The sequence below is a fragment of the Oryza brachyantha genome, chromosome 3 (genome assembly GCF_000231095.2).
Source record: "Oryza brachyantha chromosome 3, ObraRS2, whole genome shotgun sequence".
NCBI classification, from domain to species: domain Eukaryota; kingdom Viridiplantae; phylum Streptophyta; class Magnoliopsida; order Poales; family Poaceae; genus Oryza; species Oryza brachyantha.
Genome location: NC_023165.2, coordinates 4713527 through 4731828, shown reverse-complemented (window position 1 = coordinate 4731828; position 18302 = coordinate 4713527). Strand labels below are relative to the sequence as shown.

Here is an 18302-nt window from a genome sequence, read left to right as displayed (position 1 = left end):
CGGTGCTCATCGATCCACTCACTTCCAGACAGGATCTCTTTTGAGGGAACTTGAGCAAGATTGTTACGGTACAGCTTTACTTTTTAGTTTCGGTCAGGGTAGCTCGATCTGCCATTCAGGTCTAGGACTTAGCCTATGCGTATAACGCTACAAGTGCGTATTTACACGTGCAAGTTTAATGCAAGGGAAGCTTAGTGCAAATATCGTTCACTCATTCTACCGGTTTCTCGAAGCTTTTGTTGGTCTCTCGATCTGAAACGCATATAGGATGTGTGCATGCACGCATGTGCATTTGGCATGAGCGCGAGAGATGTGTCCGAGTCAGGCATCTCTTTGAGCTCTCTTAGAAAATGATACCACTAGGCAGCGATCAAACTATCAAATTAGCATTAGACGTGGCCATATACAGTCCATAATCCTTTTGGTCGATAAATTCACGCTCCATTAACTTAAAATAGAAGTTCTACAAAAAAAAAAACTTAAAACAGAAAACCGGGGAAGTATTTCCCCCACTTGGCTCAGTTCATCCGACAAGTTATTGGTTCGTTGCGAACTGACAGGTACAGCTCTGGCCTAACGAATAACCGTGTTTGCATCGGCACAATTTGATGCAGAAACGGATTGATTAATCACACGCAAAAGGATGGATCGACCCACAAGTTGAGAACGCTAGCTCGATCTGCAGCTTGCTAAAATGCTACTGTATTATAACTTTGCTGGATAAGCTTAACTATTGGATAGTTGGGCGGGCCCTATCCCCTAGGAGAGAGATCATCGCCCTGCCAACTTTTGAGTTTTGACTGACTCGGAAATCCATTCCCCCCACGAATGTAAACGTCATGGTAAAACCGACCACGGTTAGTGTTGCAATCTTTGTAACGCCCCGAGTGGCCGACCTTTTGCCTGATTGCCGTGTATACAATTACCGATCTTTTTCTCACAGGGAGATCGCGCACAAAGCCAATCATCGTAACAAAGGTAACTTAAGGCAAGCAAAGGAGCTTCCGGTGGTAATGGCAGGGTCTTAATAACGCCCAATTACACCGCAAAAGGATCTCGTGGTGCTGATGCATGAATGCAGTTACTCCCCTCAGTCCAATCATATGCTCCACTCCCAGCCGACGCCAAGTTAATTCATCGCACAACCCACAATTAAACCCAACACCAACTGTTTCACACCTTTACTGGATGATCGAGCCGTGGATGGATAACGCCACAGCTAAAATATCTCGAGAAGGAATTGAATCACTAACCGAACGTCCGAACGGTCGAGCCGCCGAATTGACGGTTGGATTTGGGCCTCTCCTTTTTTGCTCCCCCACCCCGTCTCGTCATATGCTTCTTGCCGATCGATCGATGGATCGACCGATCGATCTCCCGCCTTCCATCTCGCACAACTTGCGACCATCTGCGCCCGCGCGTATATGCGTCTTAAGCGCGCGCGCACTCACTTTCCACATGATTCAGGGGAGAGGGAGAGATGGGAGGAGGAAAGGGCATTCGCGCGATATCTGCGTTGATTACGTCCGTGCGTTACAACTTTCTTTTTTTCAAAAAAAAAGACTTACGGTTTATTGTCATCCTACGAGAAAATAGAAGGCCAGAGCCGGCACGCAGAGCGAGCGCCGTCAGGGGGCTAGGAAGACGGGAAACCCCACTGCGGTTGCCTATATATATATGCTACGTGCTACATGCCTATGCACAGCGGCGGAGCCAGATTGAGAGGTCGATACGGTCGCGAGCTCGATCGTGACGATATCGGGGTGTATGCCATGGCGGCGGTGGACATACGGGAGTACGACCCGTCCAGAGACCGCGCCGGGACGGAGGCCGTCGACCGGGAGTGCGACGTCGGGCCGACCGGCGGGATGTCTCTGCACGCTGACCTGCTCGGAGATCCCGTCGCCCGCATTCGCCATTCGCCGGACTACCTCATGTTGGTACGTACGTGCGATCATGTCGTATCAACGGCTGATTTTCCGTGTACTTGCTGCCCGCAGCTTGCTTGTTTTCACGGTTGCTCGTATGATGGCTGTGTTGATTTTGAAGTTTGCGTTGTTTTTGCGAATGGAAAGGTAGCAGAGACGTTGGGCCCCGGCGGCCGGATCATCGTCGGCATCATCAGGGGCACCGTGAAGTCGGTCGCCACCGGCAAGAGCTGCCCTGGCGCCCACGCCGTCGCCAGCGTCGGCTACATTCTCGGGCTCCGCGTCGCGCCTAGCCACAGGTAAAAAAAAAAAGAAACAGCCGCGACTTGGTCGTTCGTTTCCTCTGTCCGCGGAGGCGCGGCGTCGCAGCGGTCGGCTCGGTTGCGTATCGTTCAGGAAAGGAAATGGCGCGTGATTCGCGCGGGTTTCCTCTGTTGTGCAGGAGGATGGGGCTCGCGCTGCGGCTGGTGCAGCGTCTGGAGCAGTGGTTCGAGCGGATGGGCGCCGAGTACGCATACATGGCCACTGACAAGTCCAACGAGGCATCGCTGCGGCTGTTCACGGTGAGGTGCGGCTACTCCAAGTTCCGGACGCCGTCGCTGCTGGTGCACCCCGTGCACGCGCACCGCCTCCGCGTCCCGCGCCGCGCGGCCGTGTTCCGTCTCGGCGCCCGCGACGCCGAGCGGCTGTACAACGCCCGGTTCGCCCACGTCGAGTTCTTCCCCGCCGACATCGGCGCCGTGCTGGGGAACCAGCTCTCCATCGGCACGTTCCTCGCCGTCATCGACGACGGGAGTGATGGGCGCCGCGAGTGGCGTGGGGCCGAGCGCTTCCTGGCGTGCCCCCCGGCGTCCTGGGCGCTGGCGTCCCTCTGGGACTGCGGCGGCGTGTTCCGCCTCGAGCTGCGCGGCGCGTCGCGCCTTCGCCGCGCCGCCGCGGCCGCAACGCGCGCGCTGGACCGCGCGGCGAGGTGGATGCGCGTCCCGTCCGTCCCGGACTTCTTCCGCCCGTTCTCCGGGTGGTTCGCGTACGGCCTTGCCGGAGACGGCCCCGACGCCTCGATAGCCGCCGAGGCGCTGTTCGCGACGTTCGTCAACATGGCGCGCGGCAGGGCGGCGGCCGTGGCCGTCGAGGTGGCGGCATGCGACCCGCTCCGCCGCCGCATCCCGCACTGGCGCCGCCTCTCGTGCACGGAGGACCTGTGGTGCATGAAGCGGCTCGGTGGCATCGAGGAATCGGACGGCTGGGATTGGTCCAGATCGCCTCCTGGCTTCTCCATTTTCGTGGACCCCAGAGAAGTGTAGGTAAAATCGGATGCTACCATAGTCAACTGTAGCTAGACCGTACGATCTAAAATTTTTTTGGGAGCATCTCGGTAATTTTCTCCTTTGATTTAGCATTAGCCTCTTCCACGGTTCGTTATAGCAGGCGAGTTTTGTTCTGCGGATTCTGCCCTAATTATAATCGGAAAGTGCAGGAATAGATCAACTGAATCGACAGCAACGTCGAGGAACTGTTTTATCAAACCTTGGTAGCAAATCACACACTTAACGAAAATATTTAACCTACTAAAGTGTTGGTACTACTAGTAGAAATCAAACGGTAACAGTTCTCATCCATCTTTACATTTACTTCACTAATAAAAAAAATGTCCAAGTGAGCGACTGGTACCCGTGTACTGTACAGTCGCTAGAACAGTTGCTGGCTCATGTTCGCCACGCCTTTTGAGTTTGTGCACTGTGCAATGGTCGATGGCCAGCATCAGCAATGCATGCATGCGTGATGCAGCAGCAGCTGATGATGATGGGGGCCTCTGACAAATTCCAAACCAGCTTCTGTTGTGCTCGTTTGACCGAGACTGTTCATTCGCTCGGTGTACTGTGCAGTGCCACGTGTTCTACAAGTCCTTGTGAGCATTTGGTTCATGCAGATGCAAACCGCTGCTCGTTAACGGAAAATGCGAGTGTTTTTTTCCAAATGGTGCAATGAATATCGCCCCTTTGCAGTGTCGTAACGGGAAAGATGGCCAATCAGGTACGAACTGATAGTACATGCAGCGCAATGATTGGGTTTCTCGTGGCATAAGAATCCTATTTCTCCATGACATTCTGCTGCTCGCTTCGATCCAGGCGACATTGACGTTAGGTACAACAAAATATCATGCGGTAGAGCTCACATTTTGATCAGCAGACAAAAACATCTTTGCACCCAAAAATACCCCACCTCGCTGACTTGCTCCATTTTGATCACACTGGCGTCACTTATTGCACGCACGACTTGATGTTATTAGTGTGTGATGGTACTCCTTAGGTGGCTATCACATTGGTACTTACCCATTGGACACGCACCGATTGATGTTGCCCTATATTAGGTGGCCAAGTACGTGTACGTGTACACCCAAATCGGATGGATAAGGAAGAATCGGCAAAGCGCATGCAGCTACCGTACGCTTTGCACAATTGCACCACTGAGCCTGAAGGAAGAAGAAGAAGAACCCGGTGTCCCTGCGTTTCACGGAGTATATGTTTTTTCCATTCGGTCTAGTAGGCAGCAGCAAGCAAGCCAGCATCTGCTGCTAGTATACTAGTACATGTATCACAGTATCAGGCCTGTTTAGTTTCTAAATTTTTTTCAAAAACATCACATTGAATTTTTAGACATCTAAATAAATCATTAAATATAGATGAACTAAAAAACTAATTGCACGGTTATGTAAGAAATCTTGAGACGAATCTTTTGAGTCTAATTAGTCCATGATTAGCCATGCGTGCTACAGTAACCAATATGTGCTAATGATGGATTAATTAGGCTCAAAAGATTCGTCTCGTGGTTTCTAGGCTAGCCGTGAAATTCGTTTTTTCATTCATGCCCAAAAACCGCTTCCGATATCTGGTCAAACATTTGACGTAACACTTCTCCCAAAAAATTTTCTCAATCTATACACACCTTAGCATTTGGCAGTTGGTCCAAATAGCCATGAGTCTAGGAGAGCTGCTCAGGCCTTGTTTAGTTCTCAATTTTTTTTAAAAAAACATCATATCAAATTTTTGGACACATAAATAAAGCATTAAATATAGATGAACCAAAAAACTAAATTGCACAATTACGAAAGAAATATTGAGACGAATCTTTTGAGCCTAATTAGTCCATGATTAGTCATAAGTGCTATAGTTGTTAACATATGCTAATGACGGATTAATTAAGCTCAAAAGATTCGTTTCGTGGTTTCCAGGCTAGCCGTAAAATTTATTTTTTCATTTGTATCCGAAAACCTCTTCCGACAAACATTTGACGTGACACTTCTCCTAAAAATTTTTTTAATCTAAACACCCCCTCGCTGCATCTGCTGCTGGAACTGCGTGGATGCTGCCTGGGCCACACCACGATCGACCTGCTGCCACATATACTCTCTCCGTCCTAAAATAAACCAATTTTTCATTTTTTACCTATATTTTTTTATTCTTTGTCTTATTTAATTTTTTATAATTGATATTTTTGTTTTTATTAGATAATAAATTATGAATAGTATTTTGCGTGTGACTAGTTTTTTTAATTTTTTAAAAATATTTCAAATAAAACGGATGATCAAACATTAGACACGAAAACCGAAGAATTGTTTTTTTTTTACATAGGGAGTTCGCAGACGGATTGCATCGGAGTAGTGCGGTACAGGCACGCAAACACCCAGGGAAGCGTTGTTCTGCTCGCCCAAAATGCGAGGTGGCATTGGGGACAGGAAAGCGAGGGTTGCAGCTGTTCGATCAGCTTGGCGTCAAAAGCCCCGGTGGATTTGCCGTGGCGGCGTGGCTACTGGGCTCGGTGCCATGTCCCCATGCTACGTTGCTCGGTGCGGTGGTCAACAAGGGATGGACAAAACGCCGAGGTGAGAAGGACGGGTTACGATATTTTTTTGTTTTCGTGTTTTCTTTTTCTTCTCTTCTTATCTCTCTTTGCCCAGCACGACACGATTTCACTGATGCGTTGATGCTTGACGGTACGGAACTCGGTCGGAGGCTGCTGCCTTTTTTTTACCTCTCCTGTTGAACTGAAACGGCCGGCCAGGATTGAGAGCTTTCTATGTGTCAGGCCCTGTTTAATTCACATAAATTTTCTTCAAAAATATAAATATTTTAACATCTAAATAAAGCACTAAGCCACTAAATATAGATAAAACGAAAAACTTATTACACAGTTACGTGAGAAATCGCGAGACGGACCTTTTAAACCTAATTAGTCCATGATTAGCTATAAGTGCTACAGTAACCCACATACACTAATGACGGATTAATTGAGCCCAAGAGATTCGTCTCATAGTCTCAGACGAGCTGGAAAATTCGTTTTCCATTTAATGCGACGCCCAAACTTTTTTATTTTCCCAGTTAAAATGATTGTTCAGGGTATGGGTTGTCTGTCAGTCAGTCATCACACCTTTGACCTACTCCTACTGACCTGACTTTGGCATCGATCCTTTTGCACGCTGGTCAAAATCAGCCGTCAGGTGTGTCGGCCGTGATCTGCAGCCGCCGTCCATCGTGGCGCGGGAGGGCGGACTGCTGCTAACTGTTAAAGTCGTTTTTCGATTTCCATGGTCAAAGCATATTACTATTTGTTTTATTTAAAAAAATTATATAAAAACATAAAAAATTAGTCATAAAATACTATCTATATTCTATCATCCAGGATGAATAAAAATATTAATTACAAAAAAAATTTAAATAAGATAAAAAGTCAAAACATTATCTAAAAACTAAAAATAACCTTATTTCGGAACGGAGGTAGTAATCAACATGCATACTTTCTCCTCCAAAATATAACAATTTTTAAATTTATATTTTCACAAAGAATATTTCTAATGCTTTTCGTAATATTATTTATCTCATCAATCAGATATCATTTAAAATAATTTCTACTTTGTCATCACATTCACTCGTTTCTTCTTTATTAAGAAGCACGACAGTATTTTATCCTCAACCTTAATGCTTGATAAATAACTTAAAAATATTATATTTTAAACGGGTGTATTAATCATGGGTTCACGACCACTTCAACACCAATTCCATATTTTTCTAAAAAGAAAAATAACAATGTAAATCACGTATTAACCAGCTCAATATGTATTTTATAATAGCCTGCCTGCACGACGGGATCCTTCCGAATACGAAAATTATAAATCTGATAATACTAGTTGGTATTATCATATTCTAGGTATTATCATATATTAGGTATTATCTGGTTATCCGGTATCATCTGAGTAACCATCTTCAGTAAAACTTACTCAATCAAACCCCTACCAAGGTATAGCTTAGCTTCCACTGCATTTACCTCTTTCCTTCTAACGGAGATGCATAACATTCACAAGTGCTCCTGAGCGTACCACACACTCCGGTTGCTCACGGGATTACAATCACAAACCTCCAATCACTCTCCACTCCCATCAAATACATCAGACATGCTTTAGAACACAAAGCATTGGAGATTGAGTTTTCTTAATAATAGTACAACACACTCAATGCTAAAATCTAGCACATAAGACCTTCAGTTTGCTACTCAAGCTCTTGGACACTCACTTAGGTTGCTCAGATTGAAGAGGGGGTCCAAAAGCCTTCGATTGTGTTGAAGGAATCACCCATTTATAACCCCAACTCCTCCAACTAGTTTATAACGGTTACATGAGTCTAAAAATAAACCATATAAAGCCTCAACTCCTTCGGCTAGAGTTTATAACGGTTAGACGTATACAGATGAATTTGGATCACAACTCAACAACTATATATTTCATTAGGCAACTCACACCATCGACACATCATTAAAAAAACATATAAAGCCCATTCGTAATAACCGGATGACTTAAAATATATTGGTTGTCAAATTTGGTCTAAAGCCAGAATATGCTCCACCAAAACATTGGCACTTTGAATATTATTTTGAGAAGGTTTGGTTTGTCACCGAAATGTCCCAATCACATATATTAATATATACTACTATATGTTAACAAAACATTGACGCTAACAAAACTTGGCCTAAGATTTGATAGTGCCAACATTTTTAGTTTGGTTGCAAACTAAACAAGCCCACAGCAATTGCTAGTCCAAATTACAAAATATTGTGGAACTGGTGTCAAAGTAGGGTGCAAAACAAAGTAGTAGTATAAAACCACAGTACTATACATTATGCTTTTACATAAGTACGTAGTGCAGACTAGTGCCTGTACTATAACGTACAGTACGGTATAACTCATACGTTCTCCGGGAAAAAAGTCCAACCAGCTGCAAAATTCAATCTGAGCCCAGTTGGTGCAAGCCTGAAAGAGATCCCTATTGGGCCCAGAATTCAATTAGCTCTCGGTTCAGGACAGCATTGTGTACTTACAAATTACACAACTTGAACAATGGCGAGTTTGGACGATCTGAACTGAAATCATACCACTCTACCAGTATATCAGCAAATCAATCACGCTTGAACTAAGTTCTAACAAAGTAGACTCTTCATAACAACTAACTTTTGAGTATGACATAAAACCTCAAAGTAGCAACCAACATTTCATAGGTTTCATGGCAAGCCTACATGCTAATAATTAAGATCACCTAAAAGAAGACCTCACATTATAACATCCCTACAGACGTGTAAACCATCAGTTCTTGCTTCTATGCAACATTGATGAAGAAAGAAAGAAAGAGAGAAAAGAACCAGACAGCAGCTAAGAACCTAGCGATCCTTACGAATCCACCGAGAATTCATGCAGGAGCTACGCTACGCAGCAGTCGGCTTCGTGCTCCTTGAGGGGGTCCTCTTCGGGAGCTCCAGCTTCTGCAAGATGGCACTGTCCGACGAATCCGAGCTGCTGCGCTCACCGGACTGGCCCTTGCTTGGCGTCGTCGTCTTCCCGAGAGCCGCCTTCTTGGGCGTCGCGCCGCCCTTCGCCTTGCCGTTGCTCCCGATCTTGCCGTTGCAATGGTTCTTGTCAGCGTCGTCGAGCTTGGTGGTCTTGGACAGGCTGAGGTCTTCCACCGCCATGACGCCGTCCCACTCGTCCTCCGTGTTCGTGGTTGCGCCTGACCTCGAGCTCTCGTAGGAGCCGACGCAGATGCTGTCAGCTCGGATGGTGACTGCGGCAGACGCCCTCGTTTGCTCATGGTACAGCACCTGCACCACGGTCCTCAGTGGCAGCCGCTCGTTCTGCACCGCGTGAGCACAGGCGTCCGGTGACAGCTTCTTGCAGTCCATGAGGCTGCAAAGCTTCTTCTTGTCACTCTTGCCCAAGCTTGGGTGCTCCTGTTCAGTAATAAAACAGATGTCATACTTTAAACAAACTGTATATCCATAAGAAACGAGGAACTTCAATGAACTGTATTCTGATCTGATAGCACACAAAACAATGCATGTGAAATAAATTCGTGAATTTAAATAGAAAGTGACAGGAACTGAAAATGCATTAGGAGTATGTGCTAGTATATCAGTATGGATTGTGCATTTTGATTGGAAGTCGAAATTTGCAAGAGTACCTTTAGATACATGTCAATGGCACGGTATAGCCCATCATGAACTGGCCTTGAATTGACTGACATTGTCTCAGCTAGATGAATGAACTTCAAAATGGGTGTATTTGGATCTTTTGCAACCTCGGCAAGATACCCATCAACAATTTTAGCCACTTTAATCATGGATGCACTAGGTGCTTGGACATGACCATCCACTTCACCACCATTATGTTTCTGGGCATTCTTATTATCTTGCCTTACAAATTCTTCTACTATACTAAGTATCATGTCAATGTCATAAACTGTGGTCTCTCCATCTACCGTGGGAATCAGAAGATCTGACACTGATGCTTCATCTAGTTGCCGTCCAATGCGCTTCATAAGCTCTTTCCTGCACAGCTCTCCACATTTCAGCAAATTGGTTGCTTTCAGTAGCTTTAGAAGGAAGCTGCATGAAACTGAACCTTTCTCTGATGGCAACAAGCATGTGATGGTAACTAGCATTGCCCGGACTTTTGCATCACCATGGACCATTGAAACCTTACTTAACGAAGGGAGCTTCTTGTATGTGTAGGCCTTGATTGCCTCACCAATCACATCCTTGGGCACCATACCCTTGGTCTTGATTGCTGTTATGACTTGCTTGTAGGAATCAATGTCAAGATCTGTGAGATCCTCAGCCCACCAATCATGTGGCACAAACTGCTGCTTCTTGACTCCATTCCATTCCAAATCAAGGCCATTCTCAGTTGGGAGCTTCTTGCGATTGTATGAATATGACCATTCAACCTTGGAAGTGTCAGTAGAGGCTTTTGAAGCAATGGAGTCGATGCAGTGGCTAACCAGCTTAAGATCCTCTGACCAAGGTAAGTGAGCCTTTGTTGTACCAAGAACAATAATAGAATCCTTCCAACTCCGGAAAATGCTTGATCCAAGGAAAACATCAATCTTGTAGATGAGATTGCCCTTGTCGACAGTTTCATGCATCTCCAAGTACTCTGCAGCGCAGCGGGCAGCAGTGACATTGTAGGCATTGAGCGTGACAATCATGCCATAGCAAAACTTGGCACAGATCTCAAAAGCCTTGGCACCACCAGGAATGTCATGGGTTTGAATCTCAATATTTTCATCACCAGTAGTTGGGATCATCTTCTGAAAGCGAGCGCACTTGGATAGAAGTGGAAACTGCATGGCAGGAAAATGTAGATCAGATAAATATAGAATAAACATCAAATGAACAAGGAAAAAGTAGCATAAAGCTAAATATTTACTCTTAGGTTTCAATAAGCAGACAAACCACAAAGGGAAAAATTGAGTTACAAGGGGTTTAACATACTATGTTCGTAAGTATCAAAACCACGGATAAGCCTATATCTTCTGAACCACAAGAAATTTCTACCGTGGTAAGCATTATGAAGGTAGTTCTCTGAAAAAGTGTTGCATGAATGAAAAGGAAGAATATTTTTACCTTGTGAAGGTAGAACCTTGTAGTCCCTATGCGAACGGTGACATCGCTCACTAATTCAGTTGCCGCAATGCTGCAAGGATGAACAGTCTCATAAGTGATGACAAAACGAAAAAAGAACAAGCAGCCTTTGCCTAAATGAACAGTAGACTTTTGCGTCTAGCATTTAGACTACTTGGAATAAATGGGGCTATTAAGAGATGGAGAAATACTTTCTCAAAAAAAAAAGAGAGACAGATGGAGAAATACAGTTCCTGTTATTACGGTACTAAACTAACCAGGATTATTAGTTCCTCTGTTGTTTAACATTTCTATTTCAGTTCTTCAAGATAATGTAAAATAGATAGGGGATTGGTCGCATATTCCATGGGGGCATATTCATCGTTCAATAGTAGTACATTAAGTTCTGAAGAAAACCACCAGAAATAAAGAACCACTTACAACTTGAGATCATGTACAAGAACAAGGTAAAGGAACACACAAGATGTGCGAACAATTTACCTGACTTCATTGCCGTCATCCTGAAAAGTATCCGGATTCGATCCAAGCTTCATGAACTTCATCTTGAGACAGGCAAAGAACAGACGGCACAGGCCTTACAATCTCCTACTCCTGATCAATGGACACAGCACAAAGCCACAAACACAGACCAGCACGCACTAGCACAACACTGCAACCAATGCGACACCACTACTAGCCCATATTTTTTCCACAGAAGATGAACAGCAGCTACTCCAGGAGCAAACAAGTACAAGGAGCAGGAACAACTAGCTACACTCTGCTGGATGGCTGTGGCGAGACGACCGAATATGGCAACGTGCCCAGGCCGGCCCGGAGATCGTTCGTACAGCGGAAATCAAACAGATTATGAGGTATTGCGACAGCAGTACAGCACTCACTGCTGCTTCAAGCACACTCCAAGCTGAGCCTACTTATGCGGGCCGATGCTGCTGCTATCGTAGGCAGTGAGGCAAGAACGGTGAGGAGCACAAGCACCTCAATGGAAGTAAACTATATGGAGGAGAGAGAGATAGAGAGGAGGTAGAGGGAGGCAAGAAGCCAGAGCCAGGAGGGACAACACCCACAAAGCACAAAGCTGACACAACCCCACCTCCTCCTGCTGCTACCTGTTAATTGCTGCCTGTCCTTGTTGATCTGAGAGGCGATTAGTATAATTCCTTCCTCCTCGCCAACTTTGTTTTAATAAACCAAGAATCACGCAGGATCTTGTGTCCAATGCACCACTCATAAACAACTCGTCCACATTCCTCTCCACCACACTGTTCCCCAAGCAGGCGATCTCTCGCTCGCTCTACAAATCTCTGCAGCAGCAACAACAACAACGGCAAAACACACAAGGGTCAGTCTGGTATTTTTTTTCTTTAACACGCCTTGGAGCAGGAGACACCAAGCATCTTTTATAATGCAAGATGGGGGAGGCAATGGAGAGACCAAGAACGGCCACTTGCACCGAGCTCTGGCTCCGGTGCGTGCTTGTGCGGGAATCTTTATCAATGTGCCAAGATCTCACAGTTTTGTGCCGAGCTTGAGATCGATGACGAGAGGAGGAGGAAGAGAAAGCATATACGATGATGTGATGAGCTAGAAGAGAGAAAAAAAAAGAGAAAGAGAGTGATGGGGAGAATTAAAAACCAAGAGCACACAGCAACCACGGCCACAATGTGACAGCCATGAGGAAGCATGTGGGATGCATCGAGATTTTATAGCAACACGGGGAAGGCAACAAAACAGGGTACGCTACAAGGCGCACACGAACAAAGGCAAAGCGAAGGGCAGCATCAGCCATGACCGGGGAAAGAGGAACAGTGAGACCCACCCCGAGCAATGGAGCCACCCCCACCTCCACTCTTCCTCCTCCTCCTCACTCCTCAACCCAAGAACTGCATGCTCAGGAAGACGAGCGCCTCCTCCTCCCGGATGCAGCCACGCAAGTGTGCGCAATCCGCCGTGTGCTCGCACATGTGCATGTCTCTCTAGTCTCTTTTATCTCTCTCACTCACCTCTGTGCGTGCATGCTTGTGTGTGTTGCTGGGGAAAAGACGGTGTGCCAAATTAAACCTCAGTGGCCTTGCAGGTGTACGTCCTCTTCCCTCCTCCAATGGCTGCACCCCCAGGAGTCAGGAGCCGGCCCAGCGTGCCTCCTCGAGTGCCCACACAAAAGCACACCACGCCACCCTCCCTCTGAACACACACTCGCAATGCAGGAGGGCGAAGTGCTGCGACAGAGAAAGGAAGAGCACAGAGCAGGCTAGAAGAAGAGAGAGAGAGAAGAGGTTCACCGCAAGAAGCCAAGAAGAGGCAAGGGGGCAGTGATGCTTGGACAGAAGGCTTTCCTGCCTCCTCCTCCCTCGTCTCCTCGCCTCGCCTTTGAGGTAGTAGCAGCAAGCTCGCTTTTGGCGTTCGTCGGGCGGGGGCACTAGCTTTGCTGCTGTGCTGTGCCGACCACTGTAGCTAGCGTTTATGCGGGGACGACGAGGACGACGTCGTCTTTCGCTGCCGCTTTCAAGAGGGGAATAGAAAGCTCTCCTCGCCGCGGTCCTGGGCGGGCGTCTGCTGCTCGCTCGCTGGGTGCAGGACGGATGGCCGGCTGGCTGGCTGGCCGGACGTGACGCCTTTTTTTCAGTTTTCTCGCCTACTCTTCCTCTCTGCTGCTTTTTTAGGTACAAGCGCAGCGTAATGTTTATGGCACAGTATGGGCGAGGGGTCCACCTGTCCGTCTTTCCAGCTGCAGCCTCCGTGTCCGTGCGCTCGTCCTCGTCGTCCTCCTCCTCTTCGGGCTGGGCCGGGTAACGGACAGCCCAACAAACCCAGTTTCCCGGAAGGAATTATATTTGGGCTGTGCTTATGGTTGATGAAGATAAAGACATCCCAATCCAAATACCCTCTCCGTACTAAAATAAATTAATTTTTTAGTTTTTTTACGTTTGACTCTTCGTCTTATTAAAAAAATTTACGATTATTTTTTTATTTTTATTAGATGATAAAACATGAATATTAATTTACATGTGACTAATTTTTTAAACTCTTTTTTTAGAAAAATCAAATAAGATAGATGGTCAAATGCTGAACGCAAAAACCTAAGAATTGCTTCTTTCGGGGATGGAGAATTGCTTCTTTCTATGACGGAGAGAGTAGTATTAAGCCACGCATCTTCTGATCCAAATACCCAAAATACAGTCTTAGTTGGATGAAACATAAGTTCTCATAAGCATTATATCTCACATGAACTATAGTTCGTAATATACACTCGAACTTTACAAAGCTTCGTGGAATCTTGCTGAGACCACGGGTCGTTACAACATACAACCACGTCAGTTTGGCCACTAAACAAGTCATTGGCCGATGGAATAAGTGGTACAAAGCTTTCACTGGTCCCAGATCGATCGCATAAAACCAGGGGCTTTGCATGACCAATCTGCGCCTCCGATAAAGCTATCTCGCCTTCCCGAGCATTGATGCCCATGCGCCCGCCAGCCTCGACTCTCCTCCCCTGTGTTTTTTAACCCGGCGCCGAGAGGCCTCCGTCTCGCCGCCGACGAGGAGACACGATGCCGTGAGACACGTTTTTATAAGGGATAAGCGCGATACATACGAGAAAGGTTGATAATATAGTCAACAAACCGGCTATAAGACTTCCTAAGGCATTTTCAACCCAATTACTAGTAAGGTGTCCATAACATTAAATAAGTTATCATCTAGGATGAAAGATAATGTGGCAAGTGAATAAATAAGGAAAAAATGAAACAGACATGGTTTCTACACAATATTCAAGATATCATGTGAGATAAGTAGCATTAAATTGAAGTATGGAATAGTGGTGTTTGCATTGGAAGAGCAATGTTTAGTACTAGTTTGTTGACGATGTGCAGTTTATGGAAACTACATCTAGTGTTATGGGTTGGAAATGCCCTAATTGTTTTATCTTAGTCCACCCATATACTAGTTAGCTCTTCATCATTAATGCATGACCCATATATTACTCTCACACAGTTTCTTGGTTCTTGTGCCCAAGCTATCTACAAGCTTACAGTCTGCTTACACTTCTCATCCCCTCTCTCTCCTCCATATAAACATATAGTCAGCCTATAGCCTGCTATTATACTTGCTCTACTACGCTGTCACGCACGATTTTCATTTTCTTTGCCTCTAGAGTAAGTAGAATAGCTGACTATGAGTTAGCTATAAAACACGAACTTTTAAGACGTAATGTGTATGACACGTGAGACCATATATTAATTCTTTGTATATAGCTATTGTATGAATTGGGCAGCAAGTTAATAGTATAGCTAACTGTTAGCTCCAATTCATCTATAGTCAAGCTAATAGCCAATTCATACAATAGCTACCTACAAAACATTAATAATGGTCCTACATATTATATACACTAAGCATTTTTGAGCCCGTGCTGTAGCTAGCTATAAATTAGTAGTCAACTGCTCTCTCTTTTCTCTTTAAAATATGTTTATAATCAGCTTATAATCTACTATTGTACCTACTCTAAGGGCACTCATAATGCTAGAAACTACCATGGTAACTATACTTTTGAACATCATGTCAAGAACCTATCTTACACAATGAAAATTCTATGTGACTCACTCATTTCTCGCACGATCAATCTTGTTTTACGTAAATACACTAGTTCTTGATCTAGAACTGTTTTCTTTATTTTTATCTCTCTTCAATAAATAACATGTCACATCACCAAATTAGCCGTGTGTCATAATAATAAATACAGATAAAAATAACATTATAGTCTGCATGGTGAGTATCCTAAACCTTCTATCTGTACGTGGACCGCCTCTAGCACACGAAATTATGGACCGGGTTTCATGTTGAACAGCTAGTTGCTATTGTACACTAGTACGCCGCTACTACCTGCAGTGCTAGTGCTCGTGGTAGTAGCACGCAGAGGATTTTTTTTATTTTTTAAAATTTTTTAATAAATAATTTTATTACTAAATCTCTTAAGAAAATATTTCTACCGTATGCACCTTTTGACCTTGCCACATCACGGTTAAAAGATTCAGTTTTAAAATAATTTTGTACAATTGTTTAGTAATAAAATTATTTACTAAAAAAAAGTTTGTTTAATAAAAAAATTTCCGCGCAGAGGCTGAGGAGGAGCTTGGGGGGTCCGTTACGTCCGTCCGTAGGCTATCGTATTTACTGCGTGCGTGGTTGGCGCGTGGGGCGGTAACCTCATGATAGCCGCGGCGTCTGTCTTTTGAGGCGTGCCGCTGCTCGCTCTGCCCGCGACAACCTATGATGATGATGGATGTTGCGCTTCACGAAGCATTTCACCTCCCCTCTTCGCTCGCTCGCGCATATTCCGTCCACCACCGCCTTTTCGTCCCCTTTTTTTCTTCCCCCGTACGTAGGTGCGCGAAACGAACTCGAGAGCAGAGCTCCCCCTCCCTCCCTCCCTCCCTCCCACTCGCACGCATACAGAGGAGGAATTCTACGGTGCGTTCCGTGGCGGTCCAACCGCGCGTTGTGCTCCGTCCGGGTCGTGCCCATGGGCCATGACGTCGCTGCTGCTAGGCTGCTGGCTAGTATAGCAAGTGGAGGAGAGTATTTGCTGCTGGACTGTGGTGTTTGGCTCGTACTCCACCGTCGGCTGGAGTCGTACGTGTTGGATCTCCGCGCGTCGATCATGTGTCCGGATCCTGGTTCCACGGCAGGATCCGGGCCTTTCGTCCGGAGATATTTACACCAATTTTTGGCACCTGAGTTTGACGACAAATTACCTGAACATTCCATCGAGAAATATTTTTTAACTAGATAACCTCAAATGTAATATACGGTCGGGTGATCGTTTCATATTTACAAACGAAAAAAGTATTTTATAAGTATAATTTTTATATACATATTCTTACCGATTTAAAAGTCAAGATTGGAAAATAAATTTTGTTGAAAACACTTCAAAAACAACTTTAAATTTAAGATTTAAAATTCAAATTTAACTTATATAAGCATAAGCAAATAGATGGGGGTGAGAACCGACTCAAAATTGTTGTCCGGCATATCTTTGTTTCTAAATATATGTTTATCTTCGAGTAATTATATTGGATTTTGTGGAAATATGAAAGAAATAAATTATGACTATACAGAGTAGAATATAATTATAGCAAGATTTGGTAAAGTGAAGGGTATTCTAATATATTTATTTTTCTATTAGTATGCGTGTGATAAGTATGAAATGAAATTATATTTCATTTAGGCCAAACGAGTACATTCTTTGTCAATTGGCTCATGAATTGATTTCTCAGGGTTACTGCCCGATAACCCTATCCCACATAATAGGAAAACCTTGATTGGAAGTTTGCTAGGTGTTTGCCTAAAGGCATTTGAAGTATGGGGCATGACAAGTGGTCCCCATGCCCCTCCGATCATCGTTCGCCATGGAGGCCATATTGGAGGAGAGATAGGGTGAATATGGGTCGCCTCATCAGATCATAGGCACCTTCTACGAGGCACACTGGTCTCAATATAGTGTGTGGTATGGGCACGCGTGGGGTACATGCTAGGGAAATACGTTGCATCGCCCGAGCTGCTCTACTTGTGCCTTTGACCTCATCGTTATCCCCTAGGTACTGAGCTGCTGACCTTGTGTTTCACCTCTCTTTTTGTGTTGCCTAGCACGTCTAGATCCCCTCACTATTTGCTCTACCCCATTGAGTTCGTTTGGACAGGCCGGATCTAGTGAGCCTAAGATCAAATTTGACAACTTTGTAGAACTTCCCCTGGTCCATGCCATCGAGCTCATCCCCCACATGCTGCATCTGATGAGCCTGAGGCCTGATCTGACATGCTCACGAAACTCTCCTTGCTTCTCGTTGTTGGAGAGGAGTATCAGGGAAGATGAGGAGAAGAGTCCGGATTTAGGATAGGGTGGTGAAGTAGAGTTATTCTCTATTTGTTCGTGGATTTTAAGATGTCTAGTGTAAAAGTTTGAATTTCTTATAAAGTTAAAAAATAAAACTAGAATAGAAAATGCTAAGTTTAACTTACAAACTTAAAGCTCTTTGTGAGAGTTTTTAAATAAATGTTTTAAACCGTCGTTTACTAAGACCACTCTCTAAGAATATTTGCACGTGAATGGCCTAAGAGCAAGGCTAATAATATAGCCAAGGCATTGCTCTTAGCCCACTTATATAGTAGTTAGCTCTTTATTATTGATACATGACCCACATGTCGCTATCACATTTAATCTTGGTTCTTGTGCCCAAACTGGCTATAAGATAACAGCTTACTTCTTCTCTCTCTTTCACCCCCTCCTGTGTATAAGCATTTAGCCAGTTTATAACCTGCTATTGTACTTGCTCTAAAGGCTTAACGTGGTATGCTTGGGCGAGTGACACAATTTCACGCCAACACGGCGGATCGGGAGATTTTCTCCCATACAATCGA

At 45.0% G+C, this 18302-nt stretch overlaps 2 protein-coding genes across 5 annotated transcripts; one reads left to right on the top strand and one right to left on the bottom strand.

The window, feature by feature from the left end:
* The first annotated feature begins 1714 nt into the window (after positions 1 to 1714).
* Positions 1715 to 3901, top strand: LOC102720969 (probable N-acetyltransferase HLS1). Its single transcript, XM_040522438.1, has 3 exons — positions 1715 to 1940; positions 2076 to 2227; positions 2371 to 3901. The coding sequence occupies exons 1-3, from the start codon at positions 1773 to 1775 to the stop codon at positions 3230 to 3232; spliced, it is 1182 nt and encodes a 393-aa protein (XP_040378372.1). The 5' UTR covers positions 1715 to 1772; the 3' UTR covers positions 3233 to 3901.
* A 4481-nt stretch (positions 3902 to 8382) lies between these two features.
* LOC102712063 (BTB/POZ domain-containing protein NPY4) lies at positions 8383 to 13374 on the bottom strand. Of its 4 annotated transcripts, none has more exons than XM_015835775.2 (5): positions 13172 to 13374; positions 11373 to 12193; positions 10875 to 10944; positions 9431 to 10591; positions 8383 to 9200 (listed from the first exon to the last, which is right to left on the bottom strand). In XM_015835775.2, exons 2-5 carry the CDS (start codon positions 11432 to 11434, stop codon positions 8679 to 8681), a joined length of 1815 nt encoding a protein of 604 aa, XP_015691261.1. In that variant the 5' UTR covers positions 11435 to 12193; positions 13172 to 13374; the 3' UTR covers positions 8383 to 8678. The 4 variants fall into 4 exon arrangements, with proteins under 4 accessions (XP_015691261.1, XP_015691260.1, XP_015691259.1 ...); XM_015835774.2 differs by lacking the exon at positions 13172 to 13374 and adding an exon at positions 12709 to 12834; XM_015835773.2 differs by lacking the exon at positions 13172 to 13374 and adding an exon at positions 12324 to 12547.
* Between the last annotated feature and the right edge of the window lie 4928 nt (positions 13375 to 18302).